Source organism: Acromyrmex echinatior, chromosome 3 (assembly GCF_024713525.1).
Source record: "Acromyrmex echinatior isolate Ae372 chromosome 3, ASM2471352v2, whole genome shotgun sequence".
In the NCBI taxonomy this organism is placed as follows: domain Eukaryota; kingdom Metazoa; phylum Arthropoda; class Insecta; order Hymenoptera; family Formicidae; genus Acromyrmex; species Acromyrmex echinatior.
This window is the reverse complement of record NC_141854.1, coordinates 21,203,513-21,216,317: the sequence shown is the minus strand read 5'-3', so window position 1 is coordinate 21,216,317 and position 12,805 is coordinate 21,203,513. Positions and strand designations below refer to the sequence as shown.

Here is a 12,805-nt window from a genome sequence, read left to right as displayed (position 1 = left end):
TTTTTCTGCGACATAAATCCCAGCGCGGCGTACTTGGAGTTACCCTATAACACGTAAATCATCTATGTGTAAGTCCTGCTTACACTATGACTAATTGTCTTTAGGATTCCCGAAAATTTGTAAATACAGTTACTGAAAACAATTAAACATTTCAGCTTCGCTTTCAGCCATCCTCAGAGTTAAAATTACAATAAGAAAAACACATTTATCTCGTTCTTTCAGAACAGCCAGAATGAATCTTTATTATAAAAATAATCAATAAATAGTAATAGATAGAAATGTTGTATTTGCAAATTATAAATATTCTTTTTAAAATTCTAATTACTTTTTCAAATATTTCACGCACATAAATAAAATAAATGTTTATAACTCATACAAAATTTATATGTATAAAAGAAACTATTAAAAAATTTGCATTAAAATATTTTATATAAAATATTCTAGATAAAATATAAATATCCTATTTAAAATATCCTATATAAAAAATTTAATATATCGATAATATACTAAAACTATTCAATATTTATGACACAAAAATAAAAAAATAGTATAAAAAGTATATATGTGTAATCAAATATAAAAATATATATAATTATATATAAATTTGCCCATATAATTTCCTTATGCTTGTCTATATATATATATATATATATATATATATATATATATATATATATATATATAGAGAAAAAACAAGAAAAATAAAAAAATGAGAAAAATTATTAAATTAAAAAATGAGAAAAATAACTTTTGCGTTATTTTCCTTTATAAAAAGTAAAATTGCAATCACATATATAATATTTGATACATAATTACATATACAATTATATGTACATATTTATTTTCACATTTATATATTCATATTTGATTATATATAACCTTTTTTTATCGGAAACTTAAACATGCGACATTTTTATGTCAATGTTAATCAGTGTTTACCACTATCTGTATAAAATTATCTACATAATTATCTAGATGAAAAAATGGTTTTATCTTATCTTTATCTAGATTATTAGAACATGTATTATCTCTATTCTTCATCTTATTAGATAAAAAAAATATTGTTTTTTTCAAATGTGTAATGAAGTTTATCTTAACGTTTAAGTTTAGTATATACCCCTTTATTTAAAACATCTCCTTTTTTTATAAACCGGATATTTATGTTTAATTAGATCAATGCTGTCCAAAATTTGTAATTCTGGATATTGACTTATTAAAATTATATATATATATATATATATATATATATATATATATATATATATCGCCTCATTTAAAAAAAGAAAATATTTTCAATATTGAAGTTTAAAGTACTCTTATAAAGAAAGATTGAAAAAGGAGAGAAAGCGGAAAAAGGAAAGAGTGAATATGTATTGTTACGGGGATAGGTATTGCTCCTATCTCTTTCTAGACAATACACCATATTCGTTTTAATATAAAATTACGCTACATTCATTAGTACATTGAGCTTATTTTATATTAGAAATATGGGTTTACTAATTCTTCATACACACATGTTATATCGTCTTAGTCATTTTTTTAAATTTAACATTTCTTCTATACACATCTATACATTTATACATTCTCATTTATATATTTAATATAAGTATATCGCGCGAATTTTACAACGTATTTTTTAAAAGTTACATAGTTTCGCTTGAATCAGAAGAATCGTAATAACTTTTCGTTTGAAATGTTAACATTTTTCTTACCGTAGATGTAATGATATCCTGCTGAATAGCCACTGAATTTTTAGATTTTTCCGAGATCTCTTTATTTTTCAATAGATTAATTTCCTCGAGTATTCCCAAAGTATTTGATAATGTTGTTTTTTGCACAGATGTGACTGGTCTATTGTTTATAAGAGAAGAGAAAGATGCATCTTTCCTCGTATCACTGATTCTCAACTTAATATCGCTATTAGATTCTTTATTAGCTAATTGTTTATTTGTTTTGACTTCTTTGTTGATTGATTTAAATTTAATTCTTCCATTGTGCGTTCGACTGTGCTTTTCAAGAGAAGAATTTAATGAGCCTAAATGTCTTTTACTGTACTTCTTCGCAAGAGAATCATTAAAGATTTCTTCTGAATTGATACTATCATGATATCGTAATCTATTGTGAGTAGAACTCATTAACACTTTACGAGTAGATGAAGTATAACTATTGCTTTCTTCAGAATCTGAAGAGTTTGTGTCAAATGTTTTTGTTTGGAAGATTATAACGTGGGTATTATCCTTATAATCTATCCCATTTTTTTTTATCGTTTCATTTGAATGCCTTAGACTGTTATTACTCATATTTTCCTTACTATTAAAGAACAAAATTTTTTTCTTAGCTTTATTTGAATTATCAGCAACATTACCATTATCACCTTCACTTGAGGAAAATACAAATTCTTCATTTTTAAGTAACTCTAAGGAAGTAGTTCTCGTCTGCGTATTGTTACTATGTTCTTTTTTCTTTTTTATCAAGCCACTGTCTCTTTGTACAGTCTTTTCCGACGAACGAATTACCGTACTTAAATTTCTACTATAACTATATTTGTCTTTATCTCTAATAACCAACTTGGTCTGATCATACAAATCTTTTTCGGCGATATTTGGTTCGCCTAATATATCATTAGCTGACATTTTTGATCTTTTTCTGGGATGTTGTATCGATCGAACAAAATCATCTTCATCTGACGATGTAAATGTTAAAATTGAATATTTACCACGGTCATCTTGACTTGCTTTATTACAATTTTTATATTGAAATGTTTTATGCTGAAATGTAAACTCTGACTCTACTTTATCAAAAATTTGGCTTCCACGCTGTGCGACAATATCGTATGTACCATTTATTTTATCGTTATCTTTCTTGGATTTGATATTCATCTTCGATGAATAATTATCATGATCTGATGGAATAGCTACTTCATTTTTACAAGCCAAACTTTTAGAAATTTTCCTAATTTTAGATTCTCGTTTACGGTTAGTTTGCAATCCTGTATTCTGCGAAATTTTTTTATTAGGAAAAATATTTATATTTGTAACATTGCTGTTTTCCTTAAGGCATATATTCGCAGGTAATCGTTCCAATAAAACTCTGATTTCTTGAAATTTTACATTATCTTTCTCAGTTGTTCCATATAGATTAGAAAAATGCGTTTCAGATTTATTTAATGTTCCTTTTTCCCAAATAGCAGCATTATTTCTATTGAAGATTTGCATTTCCGTTATTGTACTTGTACAATTTTTTACTGATAATGGCAATCGTTCCAATACAATTTTAATTTCTCGCAGTTTTACGTTATTCATGTCGTTTCTTCCATATAAATAGGAATATGTTTTAGATTTATTTGATGACACATTTTGCCAAATGGCATTAGTTTTATTCAAAATATTCGATTCCATCGCTGCATTTGAATAATTTTTCTTTGATAGCAATCCTTCCACATGTAACTCCTTATTGTGACTCACATCTGTATTTTTCAAATTTGATAATTTGTCATCTTTCTTTTCTGCATTCGAAACAGAAAAGTTGTCTTCAACGTCCAGTCTCAAATCGAGAGAGCAATCACTCAAAGACGAAACACATTGCGATGAATTTGTATTACATTGATAAATAAGAATAGTACTTTCGTCGCTGTCTATTGTTTCTGATTCCAGATTTTTAATCTTGCAAGAATGTAACTTTTTGGATTTATTTAAATTCCTGTTGCATACATCTTCTTTTTGTGCGATATGAGTATTTTCGCCGAGTTTATAACGATTAAAAGACTGAATCCGCTCTAAAAGTACAACTGGCTTTAAATTAAGAGATGCTACATTTTGTTTGCTAAAGTCTTCATTTCTCACAGAAATATTGATGTCATTGTATTCCCGAAATGTAATGTCATCTTGTTTATTCGAATTATCATGAAAGTCTGATAAATTCTTGAAAGAACTGTCAATGGTAGTATCTTGAATCTTGTTGTCATTTCTATCCTTGTTACTAATCTCTGTAATAATTTCATTGGAAATACAATTGAGTTCTCTTCTTCCTTTTCCTTTGATCTTCTTAGAACCGAGATTCGTTTTAGCAGAAAGTGAATGTTTACTTTTGCCTTTATGAGTTAAAAATGGTTCTCCTTTAATTGTACTATCAAGATCTAAAGCAGGATGTAAACTTTGTTTTGCTCCAGATAATCTATTTGCACCATGTGTTTCGGTTAGTATTAAGTCTACAGGGGAATCCCTACCTGTATATAATTTCTTACGATGGAGAGTTGTCAAACTTGTGTTTCTTGCAATAATTTCATGCACATTTTCTGACACTTGCTTCTTGTGAAAATCCATGTCTAATACTTTATTTTGACCTAAATCTGACACATCATTATTTTTATCGTTTACGATCAGTCGTTTCGACGTTTTATCAAATCGTCGAAAAATGGATGCAATATTCTTATCTATAGTCTGTATATTTGAATTTCTTTGACTGATATTAGATTCATCTGTTTTATCTGTTTCTTCACAAGATAAATTTTGTGAATACACATTAGATTGTATTGCATTAGAAGATATTAAGGTGCTAGCAGCCACCTTACCACATATGTCTGCTGCCATACATTCTGTTGACATTGGATACGGTTCGGTATCCAAAATATCAACATTAACATTGTCATTATCGTTGTCTTTGTGCGTTATCACACGATCGATTCTGGGAGTGATTTCCATATATTTAATCTTATTATTGGATGAAACTCCTATATCTTTAACAGCAACTTCCTTTAGGGATTTAACCTCGACACATTTTGCACCTTTTATAATAGCTATAGTATCTGCTTTCTTTGTTATATTTGCATTTGATAGAATGTAAGCCGCAGTATCTACAGAACTGCAAGACGAGTCATTTTTGCATTTTGTACTCTTATCTGTATTTGTGACCGGAGATACTGATAAAGATGCAATTTCTTTTTCGCTTAGAGACGAGCCAGCTTCGGATAATTCGTTCTCATCTAGAAGAGTCTTATAGGGTGGATTACCAGTATTTATCCAATACTGTACGAAAGTTGCTGGTTTACGCATAGGTATTCTCTGTCCACAACTATACTCTCCCTCGCTAACTACTTTGTTTTCTTCATCTTCTACAGGTTCTAAAGTATCAACATTTAGCTCTATATCATCAGACATCTGAAAATAAAATATTAATTATTTGCAACATGCCAAACAGTAAGTATCATGGTAAGTACAAGAATTTTTAAATGTATTTAATAAAAAAAACAAAGTATACCTCCTTGGAATATTTATTCAACAAATTGTCCCAAGTTTTCTTTCGAACTTCCAAAAGTTTTTCCGGTATTTGAAAATTAAAGATACTGCCTTTCGTTCCGGTAATTCTTTGTATGAATCAACAATATATTCATGAGAAATAATTATAAAGGATGTATAGATAGATACAGATACAAATAAATTTACCTTTCAATACCTTCCAAATAAGACTGCGAAAGAAAATCATTATTAATGCTTTCATTCACTATGCAATTTTCCATTAGTTATTTTACGTCACCGCGTCAAGTATTATATAATTTATAAACAAATTCATAAATATAACTCGACATATGAGAACTACTCACGAAGCAGGGACGTCAGATCAGATTCTTTTGAATCTCATAGGTTTGTTTGTGTTGCTTGCAGTCTACACTTTTTGCACTCAGCATCTTTGCTTATCTCTTTTAAGGTACATTTTCACGAGCTATTCAAACCGGCTGTTTCAACGACAAAAAGACTCACCTGGGTCAGAATTGATCAAACGTCCATTTTGATTACATGATCCTTTTTGTCGCTCAAACAGCCGGTTAGAGCAGCTAATGAAAATTTACTTTTATTAGGCAACGGTCCACTTGATGCTACAAATGCTTCAAAGCATTTTTAATTGGTCAATTAGTAAAATTCTTTCTTCCGATTTTTGATTGGTCAATCAAACGCTTCATTTGTAACGCCAAAGTGGAACGCACCCTTCTAACGCCCAAATATATAGGCGAGATTTTCTAAACGTTTTATCGATAATTGTCGTTATCATTAATTAACGATAGCCAATGAGTACCATTCTTTCTTCCAGGATTGTTCTGCCATTGGCTTGTTAATTGACGATAGCGACAATTATCGATAAGACGATCAGAGAATCCTTCTACTGTTCTTTTTAGCTGAACTTCTTGCACGGTTCATTTTTTTCTCTTTTTCTCTCCAACGTGGAGAAAAAAGGAAAAATGATAAACTAAAAAGAACAGGCTTATAATCAATCAGAAGCGATCTGCTGTTGTGGTTTCATTGATTATTGACTGGTTACGTGGCAAATACGCTTCATGGGAAGACGTAATCAGTAAGCGAATTACTCAATTACGATAGAAACTGTAAGGCCAATAGTAGAGACTCTATAGTATACAGAGATTCGCAGAGTGTCACGTGATCGAGATATTTCTCTGATTGGCTGGAGTAATTCATACTAACTGCATATTGAATTTACTATCAATTCACTCAACATCGACTCCTGTCGACTGCTGTGGAACGAGGTTAGTAAACTCATCCTTCAATATTTTGTGAATATTTATCTATTATTTCACGCATTGAATGTTGGATGTCTTATATACAGAATTTACATTCCCCATGCCAACGAATCGCGCCGCATATCGCTATTGGCATGATGATGAGGAATGTAAATTCTATACATAAATCGAATCTTACGATTTCCTTACTGATTACGTCTTATGGCCTTATGTTTTTGTATGTCCATGGACTTAAAGCAGAAAGCACTATGTTACTCTGTGTGTGTAAGTTCGATATTATATCCCAGAACTCTGATTGGACGGCTCGTTATTCCCTATTGCCTGTGCCTATTGTCTGTGCCTATTGTGTTAAATTATTGTTTAAATCTTAACACGCATTCTACAATAAGCCATTAATCATAAATTAGAAGTAGAAGCTGGGAATTGAGCAATTACAGTCGTCAATTTCCAACTTCTAACTACTGATTTATTGGGTCATTTAAAAAGTATCCGCGGTACTTTGTCACTAGATATATGACCATCAACACACATCTAGTGACAAAAAACCGTGGATACTTTTTAGATGATCCAATATATTGTAACTAATGACTTATTGTAGAATGGACATAATATTGGGTCATCTAAAAAGTATCCGCGGTTTTTTGTCACTAGATGTGTGTTGATGGTCATATATCTAGTGACAAAGTACCGCGGATACTTTTTAGATGACCCAATACATAAGCAAATATATCAATCAACATCCTTCGTTTCTTTTCTTTCCATAAAATAAAGAACTCAGATTAGTTAAATTTCTTATATGTTATGCAAGAATCCGTGCTTAAGATGGGGCACAGACTCTTGTATAACGCATAACACATAATACATAAAAAAATGAACCAATCGAAATCCTTTATTTCCTTCCTTTCCATAAAATAAAGAATTTTGATTGGTTAATTTTTTTGCTTCATGTTTTATTGGGTCATCTAAAAAGTATCCGTGGTACTTTGTCACTAGATATATGACCATCAACACACATCTAGTGACAAAAAACCGCAGATACTTTTTAGATGACCCAATATACGTTATGCAATGCTGCGGCCATATCACGAAACGAGAGCGGAACCAATCGCAAGTGTTCTGCATCAATTACAATTGGTGTGGTACGCTTGTAATTAGTTCTGCTCTTATTCCGTGTTACGCTATTCCGTTACATGAGTAGGCATCATACTGAAGCCTATTCTACAATGACATGATAAGACTATAACATAAATCGCAACACGCAAAACGCACACGCAACGCTTGTCGAGACAACGAATCAGAAGCGTCAATGGTACTATCGACTATTTCTGATTGGCTGTCGCGACAAACGTCACGTATGCGTTTTACATAAATGCGACTTAATATGTCGACTTTTCTAATTTAGTCAATCGACTCTCAGCGTTCGGTGTCAGAGCGTTGGGAATCGATTCTGTATCTTCAAACAAGGTGAAAATTACAAAAGTGACCAAATTTATTCAGGTGTTGACCAATGAAATAATCAGTATTCTAGTAAATTCGCTCACTTTTATAATTTCCCAGATTGGTGAAAAACGGATGATGGGGATAAATTTTATCCTCACAACTGGCTTTTCACCAACCAGCGCTCTGTGTCAAAACGCTGTTGTCTGTATGAGGATCCGGGCTTAGGTTTCTCTCTGATGGTAATATTAACGTTTCTCTTATTTAAAAAGTGAGAAGTGTCGTATCATCTTTCAAATTTCTCTCTCAATTTAATACGATTATGTCAGAGATTAAAGATGATCCGCGAGAAGTTCTCGTTCTTTTGAATTCGTTAGGATTCGTCGGCATCACTGCGATTCAACTAAAAGCTTTTATGAAAGGTAAATGCAACACTTGATTTTTCATTTTATTTCTTTCCGTTTTATTTTTATTCTACAATAATAATAATAATAATGTTATTGCCATATTATTGATAGATACACATTTGTTTATATTATTTTTTCTTTCTATTGTTATTTTTCTATAAAATCGATATGTATTTACTCTGTTATAAAACAGTTGAGATTTTGCTACATTTTTCTTTTTAGATTTGAAGATATACAGAAAAGTAAGAGAACGCGAAAGGCAGCAACAAAAAGAAGAGATTAAAACGAAAATAATTAACAAACAACAGACTCTGCTCAGGAAAGCTTATAGACATCATGACGCAGCAGATTATTCCTTGAGCAATATCATTCCTTCTGAATCTTCAAATTCGCTTGATGATGAGTCAGTGGTAAAAGTTCGAATAAGATGTATTTCTAAGGAGGAAGATGTACAAAAACAAAGATGCTTCAAAGCAAACGTGATAAAATCAGATGAGAAATTATCACAAACAAAACGCAACAAGCAAGATGCTATTGAAGTAGCTGAATCTAATAGGATTTATTGTGAACAAAATTATTCTAATACTAAATCTTATCCAGTTATTAAAAGCTCAAAAAGTGAAACTAAACAAATTTCTAAATGTTTAACAAAAAATAATCATTTGGCAGAAAGATGTAAGCAAAATTTAAAAATAGATGAACAGATGAAACCAATGACTTCGATACATCCATCGAGCGCGCCGGTTTTATCAAATTATATAAGCCAATTGGAATCAAAGAGTGTTACATCAGATCCGACTGGAAACATTCGCACACAAAGTGCCTTATCTGCAAAATCATCTGTTAATTTTGGACCTAAATCATGTAAGTTGTGTAAAATTTATATATAATTTTGTTAAAATCTTTAAGGATTTTCCATTTTTGTATTCGAGCTATTTGTATACAGTTATTCGACCATGGAGATTACAATCGGAGATACAAAAAAATATCATCAACAAGAAGTGTGACCCTGTTGCTCTTTATCAAAAGTATCAACAGGAATGGAAGCGGATATCTTTTCCTGGAGAAGCAAAGCATTCAAAAGTAAGATGGGCTGTACGAGAAAAGATGCTTGGTACAGATCCACATCCTATGGTAAGATTCATAAATTGTCACAATGTCAGTTATGAAAGTATATGCTGAAATTTTTCCTGTAAAATATATATTATTTAATTTTAGCCACTTTCAAAAAAGTCGACATACACACCGATATTAAAGAGAAAGTAACAGATGTGATAACAAATTGTCTTAAGAGAAGGAATATACACCTATAGAAAATTGATTTTTTTTAAATAATATGACAATAATTAAACTGTTTTATTTTAATATTTTTTTAATGATTTAATTTGTAAAATAATACTTAAAATATGTACATACACAAGCAATGCAATCTGTATATATAACTAATAATACACCAATAATATATATGCATAAGTTTCTAATTTCATTAAAAATCGTTTCTCATTGTTGATTAAGTTTAAATGTACGTAATAATTGATTATTATCCGCCCTATGTAAATGATAAAGCAATTTTTCTTCTATTAGTCTAGCTGCTTTTTCCGTAAGTACCAGAGTATTGTGTTTCAACATGCTATACACGTTCAAACCTATATACATAAAAAAATAGATGTAAGACTTCAGTATATGACACATATTAATGTTGTTATTTATTAGGAATCATTAAAGAAGACGATAATAAGCATTTTCTTTACTAATTATAAGATCATTTCATTCCGATTAATTTGGACATTGAACTCGAATAAGTCCAAAAGCATCTTAAAATGGGAGTAACTTTGGGAGTAAACTCGTTTTCATTGAAATCATAAGATATAATTACATATAAAGATGAAAGTTTAGAATATTTAAATGATTTATACATATTTACACCAACCCCCTAAATTCATTGCTCAAGCATATTTAACTTAATTTACGAATTTTTATGTGGCTGTGATTTGTATTATTAGGTTTGCTTAGATATCAGAATTCATACAATTTATGTATGGAATTTATGTATGTTGCATAAATTCACACTTACCATAAACAGGCATTATATTGACATGCTTAATTTTGTCAGTAGCTAGCGTAATATTTGTAGGCATAATATCATAGCTATCTACAAGAAGAATAGATGGTCCCCAATTTCTTTCCTCGATTAACTGCTCTACATAGGAAGGTTCTGATGTTGGAATTTCCAATTCATCGACTATATGTAGATCATCTTGAGCGAGTTTCACAGATAATGTTGCCGTAAGACCTGCTATACGGGTATAAAATGGCAACATGTAAAAGTGTGGCGTTGGAGACCGAGGACCATGCGCTACTCCACCACCTCTCCACAATGGTGAACGTATACTCCCATGGCGAGCTCGTCCTGTTCCTTTCTGTGGCCAAGGCTTTCTACCACCACCTCGGACTTCAGCACGTGTTTTTGTATGCGCATAAGACTGTAAACAAATATATATCGATATAAATATCGAACACTTGACACAAATATAATTACACAATATACTTACGACCCAGCGGTACATTCTCTGCCATCTTATATTCTGATGAATAATATCAATACGAGGTGCAGCAGCATAGATGTGTGGGTGTAAAGTAACCAAACCTAATTTCTTCTCCTCTATGGTATTTAAATTCTCTAGCCATACTTGTCGAGGCTTTTGATAGAAATTGTTTTCATCGTCGTATTGTATCTCAGATATAATTGGAACGATATCTTCAATTTTTACTTCATTTTCTACAGTCGTGCAATATCTCAACGGAGGACACGTAGCTCTTTGTAACTTGCTAACGATCCTTCGAAGTAGCATCGACATTTTGTCGAGAAAAAGATGTTTTTTTTATTCCTCCACTAAAACTCTCCTGCCCCTTTGTAATTATTTAGAATACGAGATTCACCATGAATTTTATCTGATAAAAATATATCTATTTGACGTGTTTTTGTATGATACGAAAAAATATGGTAAGAAAACACAGTATTCTGCTTCGCGAAACAAAATATTAATAAGTTTGTCCAAATCTGTCACTATTGAGGTTACGAAATCTGTCACGAGCCATAGTCACGGAGTAAAAAGAAGGAGATCGAACATGAAGATGAAACGATGAAAACATGCGCTGGATAGAAACTAGAGACCTTAAAAAACAGAGTCTGGCTAATGTTAGCTTGCCCTCATTAGCAGCACGAATTATTGTACAATGTAAGGAAATGGCGCATTTATTGAAAAACTTGTAGACATGAAATAATGCGAAACATTCTTTACTGATGTATATTTCACATTATAATCATAAGAAAATGTTATAATTATAAAGAAATAATATAGTTATGAAGAAATACAATCTGTTTAATAAAAATATAAAATTTCAAATGAAAACATAATTTCAAACAACAATACGACCAGTTCCGAATGTATTCTACGCACATCTTTAAAAGAAAGGCGCCGGTGGAAGAGTAATAGAAACGAAATGTGAAATCAAAACAATCCCTACAGTACAAAGTTGCACAAAAGTTGCAGCACACTGTTACATGTTGCAGCAATGTTGCAGAGATTTTATAACAATAATGTAATGTAATAATGCAATTTCTGTGCTGTATAGAAAAAAAACCCGACAGGGCTTAACAAAAATTGGAGATAATGCAACACTCAAGACAAGACAAACTCATCCGTCCTGATTCACCCTCGTTGTGAAACTAATTTTTAAGTACGAATGTGTAAAATGCAAACACTAAGAATATAGCCTCACTACTTTTATTTGACATTTTGAGGGCATGACCAAGGATTTTATTCTTGAAATCACATATCAAAAACTAGAGAAATGCTATGGTATATGTAACGCATACTATTGGGTCATCTAAAAAGTATCCGCGATACTTTGTCACTAGATATATGACCATCAACACACATCTAGTGACAAAAAACCGCGGATACTTTTTAGATGACCCAATATTTCCCCCCGTTTTTCGTATACAAGACTTTTCTAGAATAGGAGCCCAAACTTTGTTTTTCTAGGGACTCCAACTAGAGTCATGCTTGGTTTATGCTTCGGTCTTAACCCTAAAATTCTATAGTGTTTTTCGACCCGAAAGAGATTTGCTCCCATTTAGATTGGATAATATTCTACTATTGATTGACGTTACATATTTTACCAATAGGAGAGCATACAACGTCATTAATCCAATCTAAGTTGCTATAAATCCGCTCGGGTCGATATGCTATTAAAGCTTTTTCTCGTGTAAGAAAAGATTCAGTACCAACTTTATGACGTGAAACAGGTCGGTATTCATAGTCGATTCTTACATTTAAGACTGTATAATATAATTGTATAATCTTAAGTCAATCTATCAAAATATCGTAAGTCAATCCGAGGCCTGTATTAACATCTAAAACATTAC

The 12,805-nt window shown here is 31.2% G+C and overlaps 3 protein-coding genes across 4 annotated transcripts; 1 reads left to right on the top strand and 2 right to left on the bottom strand.

Moving 5' to 3' along the window:
- Positions 1-1,404: 1,404 nt before the first annotated feature.
- Positions 1,405-6,012, bottom strand: LOC105152143 (hypothetical protein). 2 transcript variants are annotated; one of them, XM_087403867.1, is made up of 4 exons: positions 5,600-6,011; positions 5,442-5,464; positions 5,257-5,362; positions 1,405-5,156 (listed from the first exon to the last, which is right to left on the bottom strand). In XM_087403867.1, the coding sequence occupies exon 4, from the start codon at positions 5,154-5,156 to the stop codon at positions 1,644-1,646; it is 3,513 nt and encodes a 1,170-aa protein (XP_087259993.1). In that variant the 5' UTR covers positions 5,257-5,362; positions 5,442-5,464; positions 5,600-6,011; the 3' UTR covers positions 1,405-1,643. The 2 variants fall into 2 exon arrangements, with proteins under 2 accessions (XP_087259993.1, XP_011064546.2); XM_011066244.2 differs by having other exon boundaries at positions 5,442-6,012.
- Positions 6,013-7,914: 1,902 nt separating this feature from the next.
- LOC105152140 (hypothetical protein) lies at positions 7,915-9,894 on the top strand. Its single transcript, XM_011066241.2, has 4 exons — positions 7,915-8,388; positions 8,596-9,237; positions 9,320-9,507; positions 9,592-9,894. Exons 1-4 carry the CDS (start codon positions 8,289-8,291, stop codon positions 9,637-9,639), a joined length of 978 nt encoding a protein of 325 aa, XP_011064543.1. The 5' UTR covers positions 7,915-8,288; the 3' UTR covers positions 9,640-9,894.
- On the bottom strand, positions 9,728-11,669 carry mRpL4 (mitochondrial ribosomal protein L4). The gene is made up of 3 exons (XM_011066240.2): positions 10,926-11,669; positions 10,448-10,856; positions 9,728-10,019 (listed from the first exon to the last, which is right to left on the bottom strand). Exons 1-3 carry the CDS (start codon positions 11,229-11,231, stop codon positions 9,874-9,876), a joined length of 861 nt encoding a protein of 286 aa, XP_011064542.1. The 5' UTR covers positions 11,232-11,669; the 3' UTR covers positions 9,728-9,873.
- Positions 11,670-12,805: the final 1,136 nt, after the last annotated feature.

Bases quoted from the DNA above. Each gene is read 5' to 3' on its own strand.
- LOC105152143 (XM_011066244.2), bottom strand. From the start codon at position 5,515: ATGGAAAATTGCATAGTGAATGAAAGCATTAATAATGATTTTCTTTCG. The intron at 5,363-5,441 runs GTAAATTTATTT...ATTCATACAAAG, and splicing joins TATTTGGAAGGTATTGAAAG to AATTACCGGAACGAAAGGCA. The intron at 5,157-5,256 runs GTATACTTTGTT...TTTTATTTTCAG, and splicing joins TGAATAAATATTCCAAGGAG to ATGTCTGATGATATAGAGCT.
- LOC105152140 (XM_011066241.2), top strand. From the start codon at position 8,289: ATGTCAGAGATTAAAGATGATCCGCGAGAAGTTCTCGTTCTTTTGAAT. The intron at 9,238-9,319 runs GTAAGTTGTGTA...ATTTGTATACAG, and splicing joins TAATTTTGGACCTAAATCAT to TTATTCGACCATGGAGATTA. The intron at 9,508-9,591 runs GTAAGATTCATA...ATTTAATTTTAG, and splicing joins GTACAGATCCACATCCTATG to CCACTTTCAAAAAAGTCGAC.
- mRpL4 (XM_011066240.2), bottom strand. From the start codon at position 11,231: ATGTCGATGCTACTTCGAAGGATCGTTAGCAAGTTACAAAGAGCTACG. The intron at 10,857-10,925 runs GTAAGTATATTG...ATTTGTTTACAG, and splicing joins AGAGAATGTACCGCTGGGTC to TCTTATGCGCATACAAAAAC. The intron at 10,020-10,447 runs GTAAGTGTGAAT...TTATGTATATAG, and splicing joins CAATATAATGCCTGTTTATG to GTTTGAACGTGTATAGCATG.